The following is a 27,719-nucleotide window of genomic DNA, read 5'->3' as shown; positions in this document are numbered from 1 at the left end:
AATATGCCTGGGTGTTTTCCTTTCTGGTGCCTTCCCAGCCACGGTCTCCATACAGGTGCCTGAGGATGGGAGCTGCTTCTCATCGGGGTGGGGACCCACCAACCTCCCTGACCTCCCCTTCCTTCCTTCCTCCCCATGACCTCTTTGCATCCAGGTGTTTCACTTCAGAATTTGCAAGCAGGTGCGGCTCAGGGAGAAACCAGCCCTCCCACCTCGGTATTTACCCACTAGCCGAGTGCCCTCACTTCCCCTAGGGAACCCTGGCAGGAGGAGCCCCTGCGAAGCTGCCTGGCACCTCAGAAGCCCCCATGGGAGCAGGACTGACGCCCTGGTACGTGCAGCCCCTTGCAATCACTGTGGTTCCCAGAGCCTGCGACACAGCTGTGCAGCTCCCCGTGAGCATGGCCATGGGCAGCCTGCTCCCTGCCGAGGGGTATGGGTGCATGAATCGCGGTTGCAAACCCTCCCTGCAGCTGCTTTTTTTTTTTTTTTCCTCTCCTTTCCCCTTTTTAGCCCCAAATCCTGTTGTGTCTTCTGGACTAATATGATTTGGGGTGCACAGCAGAGTCTGGAGGTGTTGGTTCAGCCCGTGCAGAGCCTGTCGCTCCTACCTGTGCAAAGCCCTGTGCCTGGCAGAAGCAGACCCTTGAAATATTTGGAGTCCTACACCTGTAGTTCCTCCCTTCGCCCGTGCTCCTGCCTGCAGCACCGTCCCTTTATCACCGTGTCTCTGTGCGGAGGAGCAGAGACATGAAACTATTGGGGGGGGGGAGGCATGCAGAAAAGCGCTGTAGAAAAGCAGAGCAAATTAAGCAGAGCTCTGATCTGCTTGGGTTTGTGCTTGCCAAAAATGCACCATGCATCTTAATTCGCTCTGCTGTTCAGCTCGCACTCACTGCTCTCCTGATGCCATTTCGGCGCTCTGAGCTCAGCCTTTTCAACACTTCAGTCTTCCTCTTTCAGGATTTTTTTTTTTTTTTTTTTTTGCATGTCTGATTGCAGAATCTGCTGCAGGAGGGAAGGGGGAAGCCAGGCGAGGGAGGACAGGAGCCCCGAGCCTGGGTGCTCCTGCCTGCACTTCCCGGCAGCCGGCTGAGTCCCCGTTGCATTTTGGAGGGGGGGGGGTGTGTGTGTCTTTTCTAGAAAGTCCTTCCTGGGTGCTCTCCAGTCGCTTTTTCTCCCACCCAGCCGTCTGATCTGCCTCTCGCCAGGATCCTCTAAAGAAAAAAAAAAAATTAAATTGCTGTAATCCACACTGGCGCTTATTCTCTTCCAGTTCAGTTTAATCTTTCTTTCCTCTCCACCCTTCTGTCCGGATTGCGGGGGGGGGGGGGGGGGGGAGAACCCACCCAACAACCAAGCGAAAGGCAGCATCGTCCTCCTCCGAAAGACGAAAGAGCCTGAGAAAGCAGGAGCCGAGCCAGAGCCCCTCTGCTCTCCCCCCAGCACAAATTTAACCCCAGCTGCAACTTTTCCTCTACTGACGGGGCTGAGCTGGGGCTCCAGCAGTGCTGGGGTGGGTTTTTCCCCTCTCCCCCTCCTTCCCCTAAGATTGATTTTAGTGGAGAGGGAGGGGGGTGGGGAATCCTTTTTATTGCAGAGCCCGGCTCGCTTTGCAAGCCTTCCTCCTCCTCCTTCTCCTCCTCCTCCTCCGCTTTTTGTGCCCGCCGCAGCAGGGCTGGCCAGGCCGGGGGAGGGAAGCGATGGGAAGGGGAGGTCGCCCCCTCCTCTCCCCAGCCTCCTCTCCCTCTGTGTGTTTTTTTTGCAGGTGTGTCAATTTTAATTCTGCCCAGTAGGTGGGACTTGGTGACTTTCGCACCGTTTTTGTTATTTATTTATTTCCCCGGCTGCCTCCCCAGCCTGCCGTTGCAATCCTCCGGAGCGGCTGGCGGGGAGCGGCGGGCGGCGGGCGCAGCGCGGCCGGGCCAGCATGCATCCCCGCCCGCTGCCGCTGCCGCTACCGTAGCGGGAATTACAGCCTCTCCGAGCCAGCTGCCAGCATGATTTCATCTGCTGGAGGATTTTTGCATCTGATCGCTTGAGGTTTTGTTGTGTTATTTTTTTTTTCTCCCTCTGTCTTTGTTTCCTTCCCCCTTTCCCCCCCTTCCCCTCCCTCCATCCCCCCTTTCCTCCTCCTCTTTTTTAGAAGCAGTAATCGGAGATGGATGTCTCTCTTTGCCCTACCAAGTGCACTTTCTGGAGGGTATTTTTGCTCTGGAGCATTTGGGGAGACTATCTGCTTTCGGTGCTGGCTTGCCCTGCTAATTGTCTTTGCAGCAAGACAGACATCAACTGCAAGAAGCCGGATGATGGGAACCTCTTCCCTCTCTTGGAAGGGCAGGATTCAGGCAGCAGCAATGGCAACACGAGCATCAATATCACGGACATCTCAAGGAACATCACTTCCATGTAAGTGGGGGTCCCCCCGGGGCTCTCCCGGGGCGCCGTCTCCTCCCGGCGGCAGGGTGCGGGCTGGGCTGCCGGTGCAGGGCTCAGGTGCCCTCGGCATTGCTGCGCTGCCGGGCAGAGCTCAGCCCTGCTTCCCGGGCAGAGGACGCAGATCCGGCTTTCCCCCTTACCCCATCCCCCAAAAAAAAAAAAAAAAAAAAGCCCAGCAACAGTTTGGCCAAGGCTTAAGAGGAATAAAGTAAACGAGATCTGATTCCTTAGCAGAAGAGAGAGCAGCAGGCAAAGATGCTAAAGCTGCTGCTTCCTTTAACTGTTTGCTTCTGCAAGGGCGGGGGGGAACGCCACAGCCGCACACAGCCACATATATACCCAAATTGGGCAAGAAAAGCAAGTTCTGAGCTGCTTGTTCTTTTTCGAGACTTTGGATCCGATTAGAATGTCGTTTTTTTTTTTTTTTTATCCCCACAACAGAAAATGCTCCCTTCCCTGCCCTGGCTGAGTGTATCTGGGGATCTGCGGTTTCGCCTTTTTAAGGGGAGGAAAAAAAAAATAGGACAGTGAGATGTCCCTTAAGTAGCTTATTTAACTCGCATTGTTATAATTTTGCAACTCGCTGTGGTGCTGCGGTAGGGTTTGTGTGTTTTCCTCTCGGGGTGGTGGCGGTGGGGAGAAGCATCGGAACAGGGAGATATTTTTAGTTGAGCACTTTGCGTTTGTTTGCATGCTTGTTTATCTGGAAAATCAACTTGAAGTTGCATTATCCTTGTTTGGAGAGGCAGTTAGCAAAGCCCATGTTAATCTCATCAGCCTGGAGTCGAGAAAGGAATATATTTCCTTCTCCTGAATCCATCATGCTCTGTGTGTGTGTGCGAAAAAAAAAAAATCATCTTTTCCAATCTCCGCTCTTTATTTTCCAGTACATTTTTGGGTGAGATGAACTCTGAACCATTTCATTATTCTAATGCTAATTGAAATGTGAGCATTTAGGGAGATGTAGCCCCCAGAGCAAGTTGCCAGTGGGAGTTGAGCAGAGAAGAGGTGGAATCCTTTATTCTGGCAGTTAAATGCAGCAAGGTTTGAAATGAGTAATGGAGGGTTATTTATTTATTTTTTTCACCTCGATGGCACAGTTGCAAGGAGGGAGAGGGCTTTGCTGGGTCTCTTCCTGAGGCTGTTTTATTTGGTCACAGTGCAATTGCAGCAGAGCCATGGAGTAATTGCAGTGGCTCTTTCGCAGCTCTGCTTGTCACCTTTGCTGGGTAAAGATGACGGGAGCCACTTTCCCCGCTTGCTTACAGGTTCATGCGATGCCCAAGCAGGTTTTCAGCAGGTACCACTGATTCTGAACCCCCAGCTCTGCCTTCACCTTGCCAGCAAACCTCTGCAAACCCAGCAGGGATGGGGAAAGTAAAGGGGGAAACTAATGCAATTCTTCCCTTTCAATTGCCCCATATTTATCCTGCGTCGCGGTGCTGGAGTGTTTTCTCTGCGATGCCTGAGGGACGTGGGTGATGCTGGGGAAGTCAGAGAAACTCGTGGTTTTTTCCTGTGCTTGCTGTTTGTTGTGGTTTGGTTTTAACCCTTTGGGGGGCGGGGAGCAGCAGGAAAGGCTGCGAAGGGTTTGGAAGCTGCCAGCGTGAGCGAGTGTGCGCTGTCAGATGCACACATACATCTGAACTGCTGCGAGAGGTAGTATTACGGGAGTCCTTTGTGCCCAGAAAATGTCTTTACTGCTTTGAAATTGAAAAATGCTGATAAGCAGTCCGTAATGAGGAGGGAGGGGGGAAAGATTCAACTCCAGAAACAGAGATGTTGGGTGTTTTTTTGGAGAGGAGCTTCTCTTAAGTTGGGGAAGGAGGAGAAGGTGCTAGTTTTTGCTGGATGTTGTAAGCACCTCTGCTCTATACTGAGCAAAGCATGTTCCCTCACCCCCTGCATCGCTGCTGGCCCCCCACCTCCCTCCCTGGGCTTGGGACCAAGGCACAGGACTGGGGTGAACCCCAAAATGCTGTGAGGGGCTGAGACTGAGTACGAGTGAAATCTTTCGCCTGGGGTCTGTGCTTCCTGGGGAGGTGGCAGTGGTTCGTAGAGGATGTTTATGGGAGCACAGGGATGGTGTTGGGCGGTGGGGCTGCTTCCTAGCACAGGAGTCACTGCTGGAGCCAGGCTTGAACCCATGTTCATGCTCTTGTGTGGGAGGCATTGGGTCCTCCACTCTCCCGGCTCGACTTTGGGCCTCTCCTTGCCATCTTGGGTGCTGGGGTGAGGGGTGTGTCGAAGCCCAGCCTGGTCATCGCTGAATCACTCCTGGCACGCGGGTCTGATTCAGCTGGGCACTAAACGATGCTTCCCCCTGCTTGCCACGCTTGCCAGGGGCTTGGCTTCTTTAAGCGGCTGGCCTCGTTTGTGGGCAGCGAGTGGGCAAAGGCACCTTTGCCCACTGGGCTGGGGGGTGAATAGGGGAGTCTTAGCCCTGTCCCTGCGGCCGGGGGATACGATGCTCCAGCCATGTCCTCCCCACAGGCCCTGGGGGAGGTGGTGGTCTCTGCTCCATCCTGCTGCTGGTGAAAAGGTGATGGGGTATAGGGTGGTGAAATCACCCCGGGGCCAAGTGGGGCTTTATTCATGTCTGAAAGACGAGCTCAGCTTGGCAATCTGAGCTTGGGTGGTGCTGATGAAAGGCTGCCAAGGCCCTTTCGGAGAACTGGAGAAAGAAAGCTGTGTGAGCCAGCTTGGTGGGCTTGTCCATCTTGCCCCCCCCAGCCAGGTCAGACATCACTCCATGCCAGCAGGTCCCTGCAGCATCAGGGGCCAAGCTGTCAGGAGCTTTGGGTTATTTCACATCTCAGCAGCTGATGAGACCCCCGAGGCAAAGACGACAGAAGGAGGACAGGAGACACCCAGCCTGTAGCGCTGCCTGTGGAAACTGGCAGGGTGGGCCAGCCCTGTGGGTGCCTGCAGCATGGTACCCCATCATCGAGCCTCCCATCGCACCCCTCAAATGAATGGCCTTTACTCCATTTGCTGCTGCTTCTGATTTCCCATCCATCTTCCTTCTTTTCAGGGAGAGCAGAGCAGCCGCAGCCAGGGCTGGGTGGCTCCTGCCCCAGCTGGACTGGGGGGTCGGTGGCACACAACCTTCGTGCAAACCCAGGTGGTGCCAGGTTAATGGTGAAGCAGGGAAAGGGCGGGGGGTTCTTGCCCTGAGATGGAGGAGAAGGTTGGGTTGGCTGCTGTCCCTTTATCCCTTTCCCAGCCTGCCCAGAAATGTATCCAATTTCAGATCGCATCCCTGGGGACGTGGCTCTGCACACAGAGATCCCTGTGAGAGCTGCCAAGGGTCCTGTCTAGCTGAGGGGCTGGCTTGGACCCCGGCTGAGATGGCTCCAGTTTGGAGTCATGCTGCTGGACTTCCCCATCCTGCTTCGGGGAGAGGATGACGGGGGGGCTGGGGTATGTTCATGCCATGGCTTTTCCTTGTGCAGCTGGGTGGCCTTTGCTGTCTCCCCAGCCAGGTGTGACTCAGGGGGATGCTCAAGCTTCCACTAACCCAGTCTCACCCCTGTGGCATGGACCTCCATCCTCTGTAAGACCTCCCTAAAAAGACCAGATGCACAGGGAGAACTTCAATCTTGGGGGTCCTGTGGCACAAAACCCCTTCTGCCCCCATGTACCGAGCAGCCAGGGCGTTTGTCGCTTTGGGTCCCCATCCATGGCACTGCGGGGGGTCTGGCCAGCGCACTGGGTGGCCGGGCTCGCCTATGCCACCGTGTGCTGGGGGTGGGCCGGGGAGTTACCCTTCTGGCAGCGTGGGCAGCGCCTGCGTGCGCCGGCACGGCGCGTGGGGAAGGACGGACGGAGGAGTTTGCCATCTGGGCCTCCCTACTTCTCAGCTGTTGCTATGGCACTGCAGAGATGCTGCCAGGCAGGCAGCGGTGGCCCGTGTTTGTCACCCCGGGCTCCCTCGAGGTAGGGAGATGTCCCCGGTATATAAAGCCGTGCTCCCTTAGCCAACCTCACCAGGGGAGAATTCTTATGATAAAATACCCCAATGGGTGGGTTTGCAGAGTTTATTTGTGCAGTTTGTAGCTCCTTCAACCAGGTAGGATGAATTCAGAGCAAGTCAAGAGGAGGTGGGTTGTTGTGGAGCACTATGGGATGCAGGATTTTGGGGTCTCACAGGGCCAAGGGGAAGCATTTCCTCCCCCCATGGACAAGAACAGCCCCATCGTTTCCTGATGGGCTGTCCCACCAGCCCACGGCAGCATCCGCTCCATCCCGTGGGCCTGGCTGGGGGTGGGAGAGCCGCGTCAGAGCCGGGTGCTGTGGGGGGCGAGCGGCAGCGCAGCCCCCACTCACTGTGCAGGAGCTGGGAGCACGTGGCGTGGGGGAGAGTGAGGGGGTGCACGGAGTGGCAGCACCCCTTCGCTGCCAGCGCCGAGAGTGGCAAGGCACCGGTGATGCCTGTGTGCGCCTGCATCTGGGAAAGAGAGAAGAAAGAAAGGGCAAGCATCTTCCTGGAGGGAGCAGAACTTGCTTTGGTGGCCCAAACAGCTGGGGAAGGGGTTCCTGTGGTGCTCAAGTTGGTGATTGCTCTGCTTCAGACAACAGGGCACAAACTTTTCCCCCCTCTATGAATCAGCCACAGTGTGCCTCGTCTGCTGCTGCTCTCCAGAGACGAAGGGCTCTGCATTCCGAAGCCTCCCATCCCATCGTTCCTCCCATCTCCTGGTCCCAGAGGCTTTGGCTGCTGCAGAGACCATTGAAAAGGTCCCTAATTCAATCCAGCTTTGTTTTGCAGGGCTCTTGTTTATGCAGAGCGGCTGTCCCCAAGCATGTCAGGAAGGGGGTGGTGGGTGTAGCACAAGGTTGTGAGGACATCAAGGGTGCAGAGATGTTTGGGTCAAGGAGGTGGGCTGAGATATGGTCTTGAAGCTCTAGAGGTGCCTTAAACTAGGAGCACTGGTCCTGACTGTCCCCGTATCGTCCCCCTTGCATCAGGGGATTGGGTCCACGGTGGGCGCTGCCCTGTGCACCAGAGTAGCTAAACTTGCACTAGGGGCACCCAGGGCTGAGTGCATCTCCTGGGCTGGCTGCACGGCTCTTACGGCCCTTCTCCCTGCTGACCAGTCCTGGAGGGAGGCACTTTCCTGGCACGGGCGATGTACTGACCTCCAGTACTTTTGCAGTCCTCCAGGCGACGTGTGGGGGCAGAGCAGAAGGATCTGGGGTAGATGCATTATAAAAGGTGGTTTTTGGAGGAGTCGGCCATCAGGGCCAGGTCTTAGCTCTGATTTGCTGGCAGTGGCTGAGCTAACACTGAGCAGAGGACATCAGGCACCTGAGGGTTACAACCCTGGTTTGTCTGCGACATGGGATTCCTGTTGGGTTGTGTCACCTGCCTTTTCATGCCAGAATCTGCTGGTGTCTCTGCCCCTCTCGTGCCTGATCCCACTGGGGTCCCCAAGTGCTCCCCAGCCATGTCTGCATTGCCTGGCTCTGTTGATGGCCCATACCAGATATTTCTCCAGGGAGGAGACAATCTTGGTGCCTGCCAGGACTTCCCAGGGTTTTTCTGTGCTGAACGTGGAGCCTGAGCTGCTGCCTGGACGGAAGAATCTGGTGACCTCGATGGTTTCAGAGTGTGTGTGACATCTCCCTAGCCCTCATCTCCTGCAGAGTTTGGGGAGGTCTAGGTCAGCTCTGCCCACTGGCTTGTCTCCCTGGGCTTGGAGAGATGAGATAGGGATGCTTTAGGTCTAGGACAGGTGTTTCGTTGGGGGGGATAAGCAGAGATGGAGGGGAAGAGACTGAGGAAGGACCTGCCTTGTGGCCCTTGGAGGCTTGGAGATGTGTTGCCTCTGGTTAGGGAAAGCTCTCTGGGTCTGCTCTACCCCATCAGCTCACCCCTGTGGGGGTGACACCTTCATATGCTTTGGCATGAGACTGCTCATGGTCTCCCAAAGGCTTGTGACCATCCATGCGTGCAGCAATGCTGGGTTCTTTCAGTGAACACCCCAAACAGGCCATGGGATGTCCCATGGGATCAGCCTTGGGGAGCCCTGCAGGTAGGCTGTGCTCAGCGATGTTGCCCAGTGCTACTCTGGCACACTGGCTTGTCCTGCTCAATGCAGTGCCCGTGCTAGGTGTTGGCCATGAGTTTATGGTTGGATTTGGTGCATCCCATTGAAGGGGGGCTGCAGTCAAGCGGGGAGAGAACCAAACCCTGAGCCTGCCAGGCTTCCAAAAGTGAGTGTTAATAGTGCTTGTAATTATTTACTGGGCACTGTGCAATAGCGGTAATTTTGAGCTTTGGGTTTCCTGCAGCGGGGGGATTTTGGCAGGTTGTGTAGGTGCTTTCTCAGCAGGTGTGTTTGACAGCAGCATGTGGGTTCTGGTCTCCCCCAAATTCTCTTGCTCTCCCCTCTGCACCAAGGGGTGCACAGCAAAACCCCTGCCAAGGCAGTGTTGCGGGGCGAGTTTCTTGTTCAGAGGCTGCAGTTCGAGTATGGTGGTTGGATATAGCAGGCACCTTGTGCCCCACATGAAGAGATGGCAGCTCCAGTTGCCCCACACGATGCTCCAGGTCCCGGAGGACCATGCACAGGGCACCAGGACCACAGCTGCACTGGCCTAGTCCCCACGTTCATCTCCCAGCGTCGTGAGGCTGCTCGGGACAGAGGCTGTTTGTGCGGGAGCGCTTGTCCATGAGCAGCTCCGTGCATGTGCCATAACCCCCAGCCCCAACCGAGCCTCTGCCCTGTGCCCCCCTGGGGCAGCCGGAGCCCGGCTCAGCCCCGGGCACCCTCTGCCCGACTCAGCCCCGGCTCATCCTCTCCTCTCTTCCCCCGTTTGAGGGTGGCTGTGCCGCTAGAGGGCAAGCGGCAGCGTGAGACAGCCCGGCTCCGGGCTGCGCGGGCGAGTGCGAGGACCGAGCCGTAAGCCAGGCGGGCCGGGGCAGCGCGGGGGGTGGCTGGAGGCTGCGGGGTCAAGTCGCCGCTTGCTTGCTGTCACGCTGATGCATGGCGTGCGGGAGAGGAGCCTGTGCTCTGGGGTGTCCGTGCTGACGTACCCCTCTTGGTGGGCTCCCACCTGCTCCCCAGCTCAACTGGCCCCCAGGTGGGCACCCCGGGTTGTCAGACGGTCCCCTGGGATCTGGCTGGGTGCTGGGTCACGGCTTTCTCCTCTATGCTGCTGCGGGAGGATGCAGTCGGTGCACCCCTGTGTACTGATAGCTCTTACACCCATGCCGTAAGCGATACAGCTCCAGCCCGTCTGTGAATTGAGGTGAATTGTGGCTTTTTGGAAGGTGTTGACCCAACCAGAGCCGGTGCTGTGGGGAGGTGTTTCTGGCTGTTTGAAGTGCCGGGCAAGAGGTGCCTGATTGGGGTGTTGTGCTGCTGTCTGCGTCCAGCTTGTGGCTGTGCGTGATCTGCAAGGAAGCCTTTTACAGCTCTGCCCATTTTGCTTATGGGGAAACTGAGGCACGGAGCAGCAGTGCAAGCGGCCTGCAAGCAGCAGAGAGGGGATAGAGACCTTTCAGCCGAGCACCGGCCAGGGTTTAAGGAGAGGTCAAGCATGGAGCGGGGACAAACAAGGCTGTTGTATCGGTCCTATTTGTATTGAACATCCATAGGAGGTGTCCCCAGAGAAATCCTGGATGCAGAGGCAAGAGGGCACAGGATGCTCTCTCTGTCCCTGGATGCCTCCAGGGTGACTTTGATGATCTTTGCTTCTCTGATTAACCCTTTGCTGCGGGGGTTGGATGGAGGTTGGAGGGCTAAAGAGGCCCCGTGCCCTGGGGGAAAGAGCTGGTGGTGGTAGGAAGCTGGTTTTGACCCTGCAGCATCCTCCATGTGCAGCTCCTGAGGGATATCTCATTCTCCTGGCAGCTGGGCCCAAGATGGGCTGGTTATTTCCCTGCCAGCGATTGCCATGCGCTGCCAGCATGGTGGAAGGGCTGTGACACCCAGTGGTCCTGCAATGCAACAGCAAATGGGTCCCCAGCATCGTGGCATTGGGGTGTGTGTGTGTTGGGGGGTGGGTGATGGACATGGGTTAAAGCAGTGATATTGCTTGGGGCTTGGGCTTCATTTTTTTTGAAGAAAAGGAGGTTAAAATTGCCCTGGATGCCCCTTGGAAGGCTGCACTGGAGTCGGTGCCCAGCTAGCTGGGCTGGATACGGAGAAGTGGGTAGCAGCAGATGCGAGCATGGTGAAGTCCCCATCCTCCTGGGTTGTGCAAGGCTGTCCCTTAACTAGGTCTCCCTAGGTGGTTCCCACTAGGAAATGTGGAAATGCTCAAGCAGATGCTGGGAATCTGGGTGCTGCTGAGGACCCTGCATGCTCAGGGTTTTGACAGGATAAATTAGGAACACGAGTCTCAGCTGAGCTGCAGTGATGCCAGGCTCTAATTCCTGACCCTGCTGGGACATGAAGCCACATGGGGACAGCCTGGGTGCCTCCAGCTGCTGACCTTCCTTCTTGCTCCAGGAGCAGCTCTGGCCTCATCCCTGGTCCCATGCTCTCCATGGAAATACTGTGCAGTGACCTGGGCTGGGAACCAGGAGTCCTGGCTCTCTGGTCTGTGATGCAGCTGTGCAAATGCTCCCTGGGGCTGCCTGCCCTTGTCCTGGACCACAGCCCTCCTTCTAACCCAGATAGGCAAGACCAGCTTGGGCATCCCTCGTGTCCATCCCGGTACAGATGGGATTGCCTCTGGGGAGCTCTGTGACTTGTGTGGCTGGAAAGATCTCTCTTGTCCCCCAAACCTCTTGCCCCTAGGATGTCGCTGAGTGCTCCTGGGGCAATGATGTGGGTCCTGGTTTTGGCTGTCTCCTGCCTTGCCTGTGCTCTCCCAGCCAAAATGCATCCCAGGAAATGTGAGCTGAAAGCCATCGAGTCACTTGGTGGTTGCTGCTGAGCAGCCTGGGGAGCAAGCAAAGTTCAGCGGGACAGGGGGTCAAGGATGCTGTGTATTCCTGGCTTCCCAGCCTGTGGAGAGCATCATTGTCCTCCTGGGGCTCTCCTGGTGCCAGTTCAGAGGAGCTGAGTGTTACAGGGGACTGTTTCCTAGTTTGAGCCTCACATGGGCTCTGGACATATCTGTACCGCCAGCAGCCTCACGGGCTGTCCCAGGCTCTGCAACGGGGAGGGCAGAGTAGCACAGAGCTGGGTCAATGTCAGGGCAGCAGCCTGGTGCTGTGCCTCTCACTTCAGGTCGGGGCAGATGCTGGGGGGTGTCCTCGGGAGCATCGGAGCAAAACCCGAGCTTGGGAAGTGCATGCAGGGCTCTGATGTGGTGCATGGATGCTGGCTGGGCAGGGAGGGAGCCTGCACAACAGGGAGCTCTGTGGGGCCTGGCACCCAGGGGGTTAACAGCAAGGTGCAGGTACAGCTGGAGTGGATTTGGGAGAGGCAGAGCCTAATGAGGCTGAAGAGGTATCAGGTGGGAGAGCTGAGGTGTGGGCATTGAGGGGTGTTAGGGTTTGTGGGTGAGGAAGGCAGGCAGTTGCAGTGCTCCTTGCAAGATGCTGCAGCAGTGGTTTTGGGAAGAGGAGCTGAAGCTGGGATGCTCTCAGGTATGAAGCTGTGTGGGTTGCCTGCCCTGGAGCTCTGGGTGGGGGGGCAGCTGGGAGGGAGGTAAGTGTCTGTAGCTGGTGCCCGGAGCAGCCCTGGGTGCCTGCTCGGTGGTGGGCTGCGGAGGTGTGTGTTGGTGCCTGTCTTTGTGTCCCCCCAGCACTTTGTGGGTTGATCCTCTGGAGCACAAGCCCTTGGCTCCTTGGTTGCAGCTGAGATCCGATCTTGGAGCCAAGAGGCACCGCTTTGGGCAACTCTGCTTGGAAATCCTCCCCTCTGTGCCTTGCCCTGCCTGTGTTCCCCTCCGAGTCTTAATGGCCAAAGTCCCCGATGTGCCTGAGCTGTGCCTGGTGTTGCCTCATGTTGCAGATAAGTTCTCCCTTCCAGGAGGGATGGTGGTGGGATCCTCAGGCTTTGCCCAGGCTTGTCCCCAGCCCTGGGCAGGCTGCCCAGCACCCAGCGTGCTCCAGGCCGCCCTGGCCCTGGGGGAAGGATCCCTGCCTTCCAAAAGGCATGGGTAACATAGATTTATTTATTCAGAGACTTAATTAACATCTTTAAATATTAAATAGCAAACAAACTGCATCTAGCAGGATCAACATTTACAAACAGGGATTTTAATTTTTTTTTTTTCCTCTCTGGGACACACACTTGTTTTTTAAGTGTTTGGGGAGGAGCGGCTCTGTGTGGGCTCTGGTTGATGGGCGAGGGACTGACCCACAGTGCTGCTGGTGAAGGAGGGGGAGAAGACAGGGATGAAGGGGCATGAACCGACAGGATGGCTGGGAAAAAGGAGGCGGAGAAGCAGGGATGTGTGCTCGGAGCATGGGTGTTGGGGAATTGCAGAGCCAAGTGCTGGATGTGCCATCCCCCTCCTGTCCAGGCAGGTGGAAGGGGACAGGCAGGAGACAGAGGTTCCTGCCATGGCACAGCTAATTGCAATCAAAAGGTGGTGGTCCCTGCAAGGGGAGGTGGTTTGCAACTGATCTGCATCCTATTATCTCTGCAAATGGAGGCCTGCCTGGTAGTGGATTACACTGGGGGTTATTTATTGGCAAAGCACTGTACAGTTTTAATTTTTCCTTTTTGCTTATTCAGGCTTTAGCTCCAGAGGAAAATAGCCTGGGGTGGCTTTGAAATGGATTCTCTCTGCCCCATTAACTTATTCAGTGAGTTTAATGGGCCTTTTTTTCTCTGAGCCTTGAAGCCATCATTAAAAGGCAGAGATTTATAAAAGCAAAGATACTCCTGAGCTTTAGTCAAACTTTGGGGTAGGGGGTGGGGGCAATAGCGTTGCCGCTGCCTGTGGTTTGGGTGAAGATGTATAGGTTTTTGTTCAGGGATGTTGTGAGGGTTGGATGCTGCTATCGTGCCTCTCTGGAAGTTTTACATGGAGAAGAGAACGAGGTTGCTTGAGATGCTGCCCTGGTGCTGGTGTGTGCCCATGTTTCTCTGCTGGGGAGATGCCTCTGAGGAGCTGCGGGATCAGCCGGGCCGTGCTGGGAGTGAGCCCTCGCCTACGAGCGATGGGACCTTATCTGGGCTCTCACGCGTTGGGATATTGCCCAGTGTGACTCGTAACCCCTCTGCACTGTGAAGCTGCTGTCTCTCTAAGCTGAAAGCGAGAAACTTCTTCTCTTGCCTTGTGTAGGCTGCTCACAACTTTATTTTTATCATGTTTATGCCATGCCGGGGCTGGCCAGTGCTCGATGCTTTCGTGCGTGTCTGCGGTGAATGCTTGGAGCCCTTCCCCTCCCTCCCTCTGCTAGCGGCACCTGGTCCTATTGCACCCCAGAGCAAGCCAATGCTGCGAGAAATTGGGTGTCCCCTGCAGGGATTGCTCTTGTTAAGCATATATGGTCTTCTGGTGCAAAATAGGGTGTCTGGGGAGTGTCTGGTGAATGAGACTGAGATGAGAAGTGTGAGTGAATTCCCTCTTTCTTGGGCTCTTCTAGGACCAACCTCTCCACCTTTTGTGTTGCAAACCAGACCTGGTGTCTTTTTGGAGAGTAAATGTAGGAGCATGTAAGACGTGGGTTGGCACGTCGTCTAGGGGCACCCTTCTGCTGGCGCGGTTGAATTTTTGGTCCCCGGGCCATGATGCATTGGAAACATCACTTCTGCATAGGCAACCCTCGGCTTGTACCACCGATGGGGAGCAGTGGCAGGGAAGGGCTGGGGGCGGCAGGGTTTCCTGGCTCGCTCCCAAACATTAAGTCGAGCTGGTCCTGGCACCTCCTGGGGTGGCAGAGGCCAGCGTGACGCCTGTCACCCTTCCCCGACTGCCCTGCATAGTGCGGTGTGCTCCAACGGGAGGATGTCGCAACGTGGCGGAGTGGCAACCAGAGTCTCGGTGCTGGGACATATATATTTCTTTACTTTTCTTACTCCGTGTGCAACCCTTAAGGTTAACGCCTGGCAGCGTGAGCAGGCCACGCGTAACCCATGCGTCTCCGTGCCCAGCCTGGCACTTGCCAGCTCAGGGATGCTGCTAGTACGAGCCTGGGCTGGGAGGTTTGTGACAGCTGGAGACCCAAACGTGCTGCCACCCCTCACCGTGCACTCGGGGTGCATCCCCTGCCAGCCCTGCTGCAGTTCAGGAGTGGGGGGGGAGATGCAGTGGGAGAGGGAAGGGACCTGCTTGCCCAAACCGATGTGCTCAGGGTTGCACATGTGGGGCTGATCCCAGACCCTGGCTCCTGCTGGATGCCAGAAGCAACTGGAAAATGGGACTGGAGACTGAGTGATGCGACTCGTGTGCATCTGTGCTGGCAGCCCCAGGATGGAGGGACGGCAGACTGTGACCCCTGCCCGCCTGTCGCCAGCCTGGCAGCCCCATCCCGGCGGCGGCGAGGAGCCTTGGCATCAGGAGAAATGCCGCCTCATTGCCAGCAGATGGGCTGGATCAGACCCCGGCGGGGAGGGGCTGTGGAGCGTGCCAGGAGGAAAGGCCTCCAGCCTGAGGAGGAGATGTCTGAGGATTTGCTATTTGTAGCCTCCCTGGAGGGACTGACCACCGAGCCTGGCCTTGGAGTGCTGCCTCGGGGCGGTGGCAGGACAGGGACACTCTGAAATGACCCTGAGGGTGCCGTGGCCAAGCAGAAGCCAGCTGTGGTGTGCAGCCACGCTGAGATGGGGAGGATCCCCGATGCTGGCCTGTCTGTGACCTCCAGAGCAAGGGGGAAGCTCGTTGCAAATCCATCTGCTCCTGCGCCCCTCCCCGGGTCACAGCGGTCGGGGAAGGAGACACTCATTTCCTAATAAACACCCATACAAAGTACTTCTCCCCTGCCCCTGTAAATCCTTCCCTCCTCGGTGCTACCTGCTGTGTAAATTGCTGCTGACCCTGTAAATCACCCTCTGCTTCGCTCCACCTCCCCTGAAACCTGCCCTTCCCTGTAAATCCTCTGTCCCCATCACTTTTCTGCTGCCAACCCCCTTGCTCTGCCTACGCTGTAAATCCTGAGCCCCGCTGAGGCTGGGGGGGATGCAGGGAGGGAGGGTGCGGTGATGGAGGGAAGCTGCCCCGGGATGGGTTAATCCCTCCCGACAGCTCCCCCGGGACTCACTTGCCAGCCGGAGGTGGTGGAGGGCCTTCTGCCCGGCTGCCTGTGGGGAAGGTCATCCTCGTGCTGGAAGCAGGACAGGGCTGGGCTGTCATCTTCAGGCCCTGGGCTGCAGCCAGCTGGGTGCAAACTGGAGGGTGTTGGTGGAGGCTGTGCCTGACCGCAGGCATCTCAGCCCTCGGAGGGCTCCTGGAGAGGGCTGCTCCCCCGGGACACATTTCTGAGATGTAAAAATAGCCGGAGTAAAGAGAAAATCTCCATTTATCCCTCGAGTGCTCGGGGTCATGCCGTAGCCTAACTTTGCTGTGCCCCTACCTGAGCTCCCTTCAGCGAGCACAGAAGGAGCTGCGGGCAGCAAAGGTCCCTTGTGGTAATGGAGAACCATCACCTGAGCTTCTGCTGGATGCTGGTGCCCTGTTTCTGAGCCCTGAGTTGCTGGGATGACCATGCTGTGGTTTTTTCCCCTTATGATGATGCAGGGACAGTATGCAGGAGCTGAGGCAAGGGGTCTGGCAGAGACCTGACCCAAGGGTGGTGTAGGAAGCCAAGCATGGGGGCATCAGCTCAGTGCTGTGAGCTCTGCTGTCTGTCCATAACCCGGGCACACTGGGCTGTGTCAGGGGGTGCAAGAGGAGGTGTTTGTGTCTTCGTGGGAAAGGCTGTGGCTAGAGCTGATGGCTTGGCCCGTGCGGGCAGCTCGGCCTCGATCCAGGCTGGTAGTGCTGCCACTTTGCTGCGGCCGGATGGGGTGTCCAGAGGGTGCGCAAGCACCTAGCACCCAGACAGGGTGTTATTTGGTGTGCAAAATACTGAACCTTTCTATGTCTGAGGACTTAGTGAGCAGAAACGGATTATCCTGCAACACAGCTGTCTTTTTTTTCCTCCTGATGAGCAGGAGTGAGTGTTACCCTGAAATGTGTGAGCAGCTCTGCCCCACTCCCACGGAGGTCAGTGGAGCGCACAGCAGAAGGTGCACAGTCAGAGCCAGGATGGGGTCACTGGAGCATTTTGGGATGATGCTGTCTGCAAAGCTGCTGCGTGCACATAGGGTTTAGAGACTTCTGCTTGACTCCCTGTGGAGGAAAATGCTGCAGGAGATCTGAGTGCCTTGTGATGTGGCTTTCCAGGTGCCCCAAATCCCCAAGGTACGAGCGGGAAGCTGGAGTGCCAGCCTAGGGCAGGGAAGCACAGCCCTTCCTGACCTCTCTCTGCAAGCCCCAAGCCTGGAGGAGCTCCTCAACTGCCTGAGTGGTTCAGGGTTTGGTTTATAGGTGTCCCTGACCCACCATGGACCATGCGTGTCTTCTGGAAAGGCACCAACCAGTGTCATTTGTGGTTCAACTCTGCCTGATGACCCAAAGGGTGGTTGCCAGAAGACTTGCAAGAAAAACGAGGTGATGCTCCAGGCTGGCTGATTCAGGCATTAATACTAACTGCTGGCGGTGCTCTGCAATGGACCTGGGCTTGACCCAGCTGGGTGTTTCCTTTAGACCTTTCTCCTGCTGCCAAACATACTTTTTTTTTTTTAGATTATTTTTTCTTTTGTATCTTGTGCCTGAGGCCAGTTGTGTATTAACACTGGGCTTATGATAGCGCTGTGCTCTGACTTTGGAAGGAGGATGGAGGAGGAGATGTGTATGGTGGCAGCACAGGGATGCTAACAGCAGTGGGGAAGGCAGGGGGCAGCGGAGGAGAGCAGAGGCAGATTTTCAAAATCCGTATAAATAGCAAAAATAAATTTCCAGCAAACGCTTCCAGTCCTGCAGTATTAAGAAAGTGAAGCACTAGAGGATAAGGAAAGCATGAGCAATAACAGCAGGGATTTAGAAAGAATAAATCTTGCCAGACAAACCTGATTGCTTTTTCTTTTTGATGGAATCGCAAAATTAGTGGCTGAGCAGAACGTGGAAATCCTAATATATTTGGATTTAGCAAAGCATTTGATATAGTGTCTCGCCAAATCTTACTCTTAAAATTAGTTCAGTTTGCCTTGGATATGACGCTGCCAAATGGACTGAAAACTGGCTTAGGGCCCTAAACAAATAGCGACGGGCTGCATGTGGGGAGAGGGGGAGCTGCGGGAGCAGAGCTACAAACTGGCTTTTCTTATTAAAAAAAAAAACCCAAACCAACAGAAACCCCCCAAAATAATAATAATTAAAAAACCCCAGGAATGTGGCCTCGATTTGAGGCACCTTATTACAGGAATATTGACAAACTGGGAGAGTTTTGGGGCAAGCAAGGGGGGAAAAGAAAAGCCATCGGAGGAGTCAAATTACCCTCGGAGGGAGGTTGGGGGCTGAGAAAATCCCAGGGCTGGAGGCATTTCGGGGAGGAGCAGGTGGTGGCCCGTGGGGCTGGGATGAATATTTGGGCTGTTGTTGGGACCTGGCAGCGAGCACCTCAGCGCCTTCGCCCCCGCGCAGCGGAGAATTGCTAAGCTGCCCATTTCACGGCCCCTTCCAGATATTATCGAATAAGCGGGAGAAAATATTCAGCGTGACTGTCAGAAAGAACATCCCTGACTGGGGGAGCTGGGCATGTTTCCTTGGGGAAAATCTTGAGTCTTGGAGCAAGCACAAGGAGATGGCCCTGGGTGATTTGGGTCAGTAGATGAGGATTTTCCTGGGTCAGGTTCTTAGTTGAGAAGCCGAGAGGTGATTATATCTTCCTCAAGGTGCTGCCTCCTGCAATATCTGCCTGCACCCTTCAGGTGTTTATTTCTCATCAAGGAAAAGGCTGGGAAACTGCTGGTGGCAGCTGGAGTGCAGATGTGTCCCCAAGGAAGGATGACCGAGTCCTTGCGTGTTTAAAGGCTTGTGGAGAGGTGGTGGCCCCCTGGTCACCCTGCAGCGGTAGGGCAGGATAACTTGATGCCCCTCACAGGACGTTTTACGAGGGGTTGATCCCTGTCCGTAGAGGTCAGGAAGGATGAGGTCTTCCAGAAAGTTCATCCATGAAGGTGTCTGTCTGTCCAGCACGCTGAGCTCTTACAGTCCTTTAGCACTTCTTTGGGGCCTGGAAGAGATGCTAAGTGTGTGGAGGCTCTTGGCATAAGTATAACATTCCCACGAGGCGAGGAAACACGTGTGTCCATCAGCGATGGCTATTTCAGATCAATCGGGTGCTGTCACCCACTGCCAGCGGGATGGCTTGGGTGAGCCAGGCCTTTCCATTTGCCTTTTAAAGCAAATCTGTGCCTTTTGATACAAATGCAAAGAAACTTTCAGTATGGAAAAGGCAGCTTGCTAGAGGGGATGTTGCTTTGCGTAGGGAGCAGCTACCTTGCACCGGTGAGCTGGTGTGGTGGGGCAGAATTAGCTGAACCAGAGTTAGGGAGAAAGGCATGGAGTGGAGCTGGGAAGGACTCCTAGAAGATGAGGTGGCCTTGTGTTGGTGTCCTGGTCTCCTTGGGGGAGCACAGGGTTTCGTCAACCCCGCCGTGGTCCTTCAAGTGATCCTCCCTTTGCATTGCTCCCTGCCCAAGGCTGAGCCTGCTGGGGGGGCGGTGGGACGGGGCTGAACCAGGCAAGGTTTGGGAGTTATTTTTAGCTGTTCTAATTGTGGCAAATAAATGCCATTCTTACTTGTTGGGATTGAGCTACAGCTAAATCACAACTAGTTCTAATGATGATAATTACCGGATTTCAATATTTATAGAAACGGGTGCTTCCTTCGTATCGGCGGCTGCCGCTGTGCTCTCACCTTCACAGATCGAAACCTTGGCTCATTATCGCTGCAGCTATTTATTTACTTCCACATTTTTAACCCACAGATGGCAACATATGAGAGATCTGAAATGATACGGGCCCGCCGGGGATGTTGTAGTCTTTGGGCAGAAGCTGCAGGATGAATAGGAAAGCATTTCCCGAGGACCTGCTGGTTGGATTCTTGCTTTCTGGATACCCTTGAGAGATGTTCTCAGGGCTGCAAGCTTGCCCGTGTCTGCCAGGACTTAGCCCCCAAAGGGTGGAGGTGGCTGTGCATATTTTTGCATGCGTTAGCGTGGTGGATCGCTGCCTCTGATTGCTGTGTGTGCCGAAACACACACACGCTGTAACTGGGACAGAGCTTAAAGGTGAGATGACACAAACGGCTCGAGACCTGGAATGCTGGACTTGGAGGAGCTTGTGGAAAGGGGTCTGGGAAGTTCCTGCCTGCAGCAGCAGCTTCTGGGTGTCTTGATTTAGCAGCATCCCTCTCCAGCCTGGTACTGCGGAAGGGTGGGCACCTTTTGGAGTGTGTGGGTGCAGAGCCATGTGTATGGGTGCCACGCATGCCTGTCCCCCACGCCTGGGATGGGGTTGCAGACCTGCCCTGGGCTGTATTAAACCAGCCCCGTTGGGTTGATCCCAGCCTGTGGATCCTCACAGGCATCTAGACCCATGTGCCCATCGGGTCTGAGACTCCCTCCTTGTGCAAGGTGTAGAAAAGATTCACTTATTCAATTTGCTATCTCTCCAGTGCCACATAAGCTGTATTGATAAATTAATCTTATATTGTTGTGACTAAACAGCCCTGCAATTTTTTACACTGTGCAATCTAATCTGTCTTGACAGCTGTATCATTAGTTTATATTTGTTGTAATCTTATTCGCTGTGTTGGCTGTGGGGAGTTTTTATTTGAAGTGCTGTGCTGCTATGCAGGCACTGGGCACAGCCGGCAGCTCTCTGCCAGGCATCTCGGGGTGCTGTGGGGTGCAGCCAGGCAGCCACCTGGGTGCCCCCCAAAATGCTGCTGTGCCACCTGGTAGCAGCATCCCTAGGGCTGACCTGGCCTCGCCAAAGCATCCCTGCTGCTGAGGTTTTGATGGGGACCGCTGGGTTGGGGTAAAGATGGTGAAAAGGTGGATGTTGGGAGATTTGCATCTTAAGGCATCCTGAAATGTTTGTGTATGATGAGGGATAAGTTGTTTTCTCAGTCTGTGCTTTATTTTTCCATGATACAGGATGGTGTCTGCTCCAACGCTGAGGTCGCCTTTTGGTCACGGGGGGTGAAAAGGGCTGCGGGAGCGTGGCCTGCACAGCCTGTCACACAGGCCTTTGGGATGTCGCATGAGAGATAGCGATGCTCACCAGCGTAGGGTCGTGAGATGGAGGTGGCTGTGTCACGGGTGGCTGGCCGCGTCCCTGGCTCGAGCCTGGGTTTGCTGTCCCTGGTCCAGGCAGGGCCAACTGAGGCCTCTTTGTTGCTTTTGCAGAGAGACCCTTTGCTTTGCAGGCAGCTTTGCGTGCAGCTTCTTCCAAAAACAGCTCCCCAAAACTGTGGAGCAAAATCTCGTGGGCTGGTGCAATGAGATTTCTGCCAGCAGGGAGCAAAAGAGACTGCGTGTTCCCTGGGTATGGGACAAAATGGTAGGAGTGGGAAGCATTTTGGCTGCTACTTTGTGCTTTAGGTCTTGAATCTGCTAAATCTGGATGGGAAAGGACAGTTGCCAGAGTGCAGGCTCCTGTTTACAGTATCTCTGACCAAGCCTGAATGGCTCAGAAACAGCTCAAGCCCGTCCTCTCTCGAGTGCATTCTTTTGGGAAAGCATTCAGAATCTGGCAAGATTGAAGATGTGGATGGCTCCTGAGGTAGATCTGCCCCTTGCAGTTTGGTGATGCAAATTGTTTAGACCTTTAATTAGGCTTGTGCACCTGTAAGGACTGGCAGGGCCCAGCTATGCTCCGTGCTGTGCTCAGATCCACCTTGGCACCAGTAACGTCAGCCCAATGGACGTTCTATAGTGCCTCACGGTGCTGCCCATACGCTTCCCCTTTTTGCGGGCAGGACAGAGCAGAGGGTGGGATGTGCTGTGTGACAGTCCCAGCGGCTTCGTGTAGGGCTGGTGGGGGAGGATGGCGAAACTTGGTGAGATCTGCACGGTGGCATCAACACTGAATGTAGGAAAATCCCTGCTCTAGGAGACAAACGGTTGGGGAAACATCTGCCAAGCGTGCAATGATGCTGTGAAAGGAGTTTCACGCATGGTGGTCCACGATGAGTGTTGACAAGGGTTTGGTGATGTGACTGTCCACCACACAGTTCAGAAGGTCATTGCTGTGGCACCAGGATACATCAGGGTTAAACTGCCATTTGTGAAGTGATCTCGGTAGTGGCAGAGACTTGCGTTTGCATTCTGCAGCTGGGAGAGCCTCCTGCTGTCATTGCTAGGGGAGCTGCCGTTTGTCATGGGCTGCAGCTGGTGACAAGGTGATGAACACCAGCAGCTTGAATACAGCTACTCAGCATGGCTGGAGGCAGGAGGCGGCGTGCACGCCTTGGTTGGGCTCTGTGCTGTTCACAGGGTGTCTTGGCCTCTCTTCCAACTGCACGGGGTGATGGAGATGGGGGTCCCCAGCACTTACCCTAAATCCAGAGTTAATGACAGATGCGCTACCTCTGCCAGCATGGCAGTAGCCCCCCCCCGTGTGCACTGAGCACTGCTGGCCTGCTGTCCACTCCCATGGAGAAGATGCATTTCCCGCTCAGCTGGTCTCTGGTGCCTGGGGACCTTGCTCCAAGCTCTAGTGGTGAAGGATGATCCTTCGCCTGCAAAAACCCTGCCAGTGTTTTCAGCAAGGAATTGGCTCACAGTGTAAAATCTGAATGGTCTGCAGCCACAGCCCTCGGATGGGAGAGGGTGACTCAGTGGGTGAAGTGGGTCCATTGGGGCACATAGCATTGCCCAACACGCTGGTCTTTTTGCCAGATGGGAAAGATTCTTGCTCTGCTCTCCAACCCTCTTCACAGCACTTGACGGTTGCCATTTGCACCCTGTTTGCTTATTAGCTTCCTATCAGAGGTGGGAGCACAGAGAGGGGGACAGAAGCCTCCCTGGAGGGGTGCGCTGAGCTGGTGGCAGGGCCAGTGACAAAGCTCAGCTCTGCTTTTGCTACCCTTGTGTGTGGCCACCTCCTGCTCGCGGCAAAGGTATTGCTGAGGGAGACTGCGGCTTTTTGCTGTTCCCAACCCTCTCGTCTCTTAGCCAGCGTGAGGATATCTTGATTATTTTTTTCCTGGTTTATCCCTCGGTGAATTGCAGGTCCCTGCCCTTGACTCCCAGATGGGTCTTGCTCAGCCTTCGGTGCCAAGCGCTGCTTTAAGCTCAGGGTATCCCCTGTGCAGCTTGGGATAACCTCCAGTGCTGCCAGTTCCTAGGCACTGGTGTCAACTGGGAGCCACAGGGAGTTTTGGCTGGTACTGCTACGCTCCACCCATACTGATGAGACTATTTCCATAGCAACTACAGGCTTTTTCAAAGGGGAGATAGGGGAAAGACGTGAAAAACGAAAAACAACCCAGCTGAAAACTGTCATGGGCAAAAGCTGTTGGTACGTGTGTGGGGGCTCCAGGGGATGGTGTATTGCCTCTCACCCAGGGGAGGTTCCCTGTCTCAGTGAATTTGTGTGGGACCTCGTGGCTGGGCAGCCTACAGGCAGCCCTGATGCTCTCACCACCTAAAATATGGAAACCGGAGCTGATGCTTGCATCGTGCTGCTCCGGAGGGCTGGGATGCCCTCGTGGGGCACCCATGCTGGGGCTTTGGGGCTGGGACAGGGGCAGGAGCGTGTGGGGCCATGGTGCGTGGAGGCAGCGTGTGCTGCAGCTCTCGGGGGAGCCGTGCTGCAGGGGAGGATGCCGCAGCTGCCGATGCACAGGGTGATTTCCCAAGCTGGTGGCATCACTATGCTCGTTGCCAGAGAGGTGGTTCCAGTGGTGCTGGGGGCTGTGTGAGCTCAGGTGGGACTTAGGGATGTCTTTCACCTGCCCCTGCTTTCCCGCAGGGCCCAGAGCCCCCGGGGAGGGAGATGCAGCTTCTGCCCTTGAGCATCCCAGCGCCGTCTTGGCTCCAGGCTCAGTCCTCTCTGATCTCGTCCTGCTTCCTTCTCCTCTGCCTCCTGCCCTTGCTGGGAGTCAGCGAAACAACTAGAAGGGTGTAAATGATGCCTCTGGGTCAGAAAGCTTTGGGAATGCAGTTATGGGGACAAGCCTGGCACAGTGACACTGTTTGTCCTGTCCCAGAGGCTAAATCCGAGCCTTGGCAATGCAGCAGGAGATACCAGAGAGGCTTGACCCAGTGCTGTTGGGGATTATCTGTGGTTTGATGGTGGCTTGGGTTTGGGGGCCACCAGTGGGGCTTTGGGCAGGTCTGCTGGCCATCTGGCAAGCCTGAAGATGAGGTGGGCATCCTGCAAGCTTGGTGCACGGCTGGCACAGGGAGGCTGTGAGCGAGGACACATTAGTGGGTTGATGCCAACTGTGCAGGTTGATGAGACTTGACCCCAGCCCTCCTGCTGCAGAGGGAGCACGATGGCAGCCCTTCTCCGTCCCATTGCAATATCCACAGAAGGAGAAGGAGCCGGCATGCAGGAGGGCTGTCCCCTGCCAGCTGCTGTCCCCGGTAAGCCCCAACCTGGCATGAGGCACAAGGTCTTGGGCCCCAGCTGCTGCAGGCTGCGAGTGAGCCAGCCCGCTCCCCGGAGGGCTGCCCGGGGCCGGCGGCAGACAATGTCCATATTCTTTGTGCAGAATGAGCTTCCCTTTGCTGATAACCCTCTGGGCTCACGTGGTTTGCTCTGAGGGCTGGTGCTGGGACCCTCCTGGCTCTCCAGCTGCCCAGGAGAAGAAACAAAGTTTGAGTGATTCTTTGCAAAAAAAAAAAAAAAAAAAAAAAAAAAAAGGAATACAACAACAAAATCTTGCTGGAAGGACTTTGTCTGATGATCTGCTTTCTGGCTTTGAAATTGGTCCGTGACCCTAAACAGTGCCAAGAAGACATGTGTCCTGCTAAATACATCTTCAACCCAGGTGGTGAAAGGGCAGCTGCCGTCAGAAGGTGCAACCTGGCTTCCTCACTCGCTGCCTCTCCACGATTACAACTGAGCAGGACCTCTGGATCCCTCAAATGCTCTTGCGAGATTTTATATCTGTCAGTGTAACGCCAGCCTCTTGGGAATGCTTCGGAAATAAGAGGCTCATTTTCAGGAGCACCAAGCTATCAGGCTTGTCATGTCTGTGCTCATGTTTCGTATGAGGGGATGTGGCTTTGGGCTATGGAGAGGAGCACGTGTGGGCTGCCAGGGCCCGTCTGGGACTGGATATCATCGCTTCTCACCGCTGTGGCCTTAAACCTCCGTGCAAACCCCCAAGCCCCGGTGATGAAGAACATCTTCAAACTGTGCGAGGAGAGCCTGTTAGCGAAGGGTGGGGGGTTGTTGGCACTGGGTTAATGAGTTGCCACGTGTTGTCCAAGCTGCAGTAACTCAGGTTGGGTGCTCCTGCCTTGCTCCTGGTGTAAAGCAAAATGTATTTGCTTAACAGCCAGTGCAGCCTGACAGCAGTGTGTTTGGCCAGCGTGAGCTCAAGGGTTTCACCCCACCTTTGGCCCTGGTGAAGGAGGTGCCCATGGTGAGTGAAGGGCAGGGGCTTGGTGGGGGCGGCGGGTTTTGGAGTGCTGGCAAGCCCTGGGTGTCAGTGCTGCTCTCTGTTGAGGTGCTGGGCGAGCAGAGGCTTCTCCATAATTCGGTTATGCCTTTATCTAGAGGAATGGCAGACGGAGCTGCGATACGAGATAGAAACGGTCCCTAGACTTGCTGTTTGTGTAGCTGGATCAGCTCAAACACAACCCGGTTAGCCGCGTCTCTGGCTGTCAGTGTCTTCTCCTATAACATTTTTGCAAGGCGCTTTTTTTCATGTTTATATAAACACAGTAAGAAAGGAGCTTTTAAAGTGTCTGTTCCCTCCTTGCTCTCCTTTCTTCCCTTCCCTGCCTCCTCCTGCCTGTGTCATGTTTATACGCGTGCTGGTTAGCTTTTCCTTTTCAGAGGCAGCTGACTTCCCACAGAATATCTGCTATCCAGGGAATCCTAGAGCTCCGAGTCACCATGTCTTAATGTGTACATCCCCCTGCTCCCGAGTGATGCTTCTGCTCTTACACCTCTGCAATAAGAGCAAGCCAGTGTGTAGGAAAAGCTTGGGGAAGGGGAAAAAAAGAGGGAGTTTTATTTCCTGGCTGGGGAGAAGGGGACCGAGCCCTTCTCGTGGGTGATGGAGGAGCCCCTCCATCGCTGCTGGGGAGGGTGGGCAGAACTGGCTGCGATTTATTTGCAATGCAGATGCAAGCCTGGGGCGATCGTGGTAGTTGGCTCAAAATAAACTCCGTGGAAAGCTTGCCCGATCCTTTGGCTTTACAGGGAGCAGCCGGCGGGCTGGGCAGGCAGATCTGAGGTACTGTGAAGATAATGGGACGCCGGCAAGTCTCCTTGCAGGTTGGAGCTGCTCTGCCCGTGGCCATCCCGAGCGGAGCGGCTGGGAGCCTGGCCTGCGGCCAGCCCAGCTGGGCATTGCTGCCCGCTTGTTCAGCCTTCATAAACATCTGAGGAGCCAAAACGCTGGAGGATCAAAGTTCAGGCTCCTTGGGAGCCATTTGGGAAAACAAATGCTTCGTGGGAGCGGGATACGAGTCCAAGAAAGATTGGCTCTCCCCTCACTTGGGCAGCGGCTTTCCCGGTGTTCAGGGTGTGTGGGAAAGCTGGGAAATGGGATGAGCCACGCTACGGGGGCGGTGGAGCTGTGGGGGAGTGGAGGAGGATAAAGTGGGATGGGGGACTGAGGGAGGGTGCTGGATTCAGCCGCTGAATAACCATAACCACGCAGAAGCAGAGGGACCCTTTGGCACCTGCAGTTTGCAGCTCCGAGCTCTGGTTTCCATGCTGCTTTCGGGATCCAGGCATGGGAGTAGTGGGAAGGATCTGCCTGATAATGTGCAGCTACATTGAAATAGGATTTGGGATGAAGCTCATGTGGATGTAAAAAGCTCCCGAATTTAGACTCCCGTGGAGGCTGTGGTTTTAGAAAGCGTGCTTGCGGGTTTGCGTGGGTGGGTGGCAGCAGGCAGGGCCAGGAAAGGCGGCAGGTCCCAATTAAGGACCGCAGCCCCCTCCTGCCATGGTGCTTGTGCATCCCCATCCCCGGCTCTCGTGTCTGCTCTTGCTGGACTCTTGCTCCTGCCTCCTCGTTCCCAGCGCCGTATATCACAGTAACAGCTAGTTGGTGGGAGATTTTATTTTCTCCTTTTCCTCCTCCATCCATTTTTCTGTCTTCAAGCACAGCATGAAGTGCAATGCATGCATGTGGCTGGCGGCGCTCCCCTTTGAGTCCTAGCTGAGCTAATATGGTCTATCAGGACATTGTCTTGCCCATCACCAAAGCCCCATGCCTTTTTGGGGGGCTCCTTTCCTTTCCACCACACACTCTTTGGGACTACTAAGAGTAATTCCTGCCAAGCTGAACTCTAGCGATCCCGTACCTTTAGTGCATCTTCTTGTCTTGCTGATGTGTGTAGGCACTCTCCAGGAGGGAAACACAGCTGCCTTTGGAGCAGAGCTTGGCAGCTCTGTCTGCTTGTATGAATTTATATATATATATTAATTTCTGAAAAGCCCTGGACCTGTTCGGAGATGGGAGTGTGAGGGGAATATGACCTCCAGTTTGAAGTTGCAGGGAGGGTTTAATAAGGCAGAATATGATTACCGAAGCTGATTTTGACCAGCGTGCTGCTTCCTCTATAAAATGCTGTTTGATCTTTAAAGACCACAAAACGCTGCACGCTGCTGGTTCTCACTGCATATGAAATCCTATGGATAAAAGCATCTTTTCCTTTGGCGTGGCAGGTGCCTGGGGAGCTGCCTAAAAAGGGGAGCTTTTTTGGTCTCCTGCACCCCGAAAAGCAAAGGGTGCTGCCTCACCTTGAGGTTTATGCTCGGTGTAAAACTCCCAGGGGAATTGCTTTTTCTCCCCTTGTATTGCCCTCTTGTCCCAGCTGGCTGCACGGCTGTTTTGGAGATGCGGTGTGATTAGATACGCGCGGGTTGATGTTAGCTGTCCTGAGCAGAAGCCTCTGCTCCACGTACCCCAGATCCATGTCTAATGGTAGGACACACCTCTCCAGGCACAGAGAACTGGCTTTGGAGGCTGTCCTGCCGGAGAGTAACAAAATAAATGCCCTTTTGGGGAAATAACATCATTTTTAGGTCTGCCACCCAGAGAAAAAGGGAAGCGAGCTACGGCTGATGCTGCAGGTGGGGGGAGAGCTCTCGCTCTTGCTGATGCTTCCCTCCAAGGTGGTTGCGTTTGTGTATTTATGTCCATGTCTGTGGGACTAAAATGCTCCTCTCATCTT

General features: G+C 55.3%; 1 protein-coding gene across 3 annotated transcripts in view; it reads left to right on the top strand.

The window, feature by feature from the left end:
- Window positions 1-250: 250 nt before the first annotated feature.
- NTRK3 (neurotrophic receptor tyrosine kinase 3) overlaps window positions 251-27,719 on the top strand; it is a 219,728-nt gene continuing 192,259 nt past the window's right edge. For all 3 annotated transcript variants that reach the window (XM_075159884.1, XM_075159883.1, XM_075159885.1), the window contains exon 1: window positions 251-2,409. In XM_075159884.1, coding sequence (XP_075015985.1) covers window positions 2,162-2,409 — 248 coding nt within the window. In that variant the 5' untranslated portion in view covers window positions 251-2,161. The remainder of the gene's footprint in view (window positions 2,410-27,719) is intronic.

Source organism: Calonectris borealis, chromosome 11 (genome assembly GCF_964195595.1).
Source record: "Calonectris borealis chromosome 11, bCalBor7.hap1.2, whole genome shotgun sequence".
NCBI classification, from domain to species: Eukaryota; Metazoa; Chordata; class Aves; order Procellariiformes; family Procellariidae; genus Calonectris; species Calonectris borealis.
The sequence above is the reverse complement of the archived record's forward strand: the minus strand, read 5'-3'. Positions and strand labels throughout refer to the sequence as shown.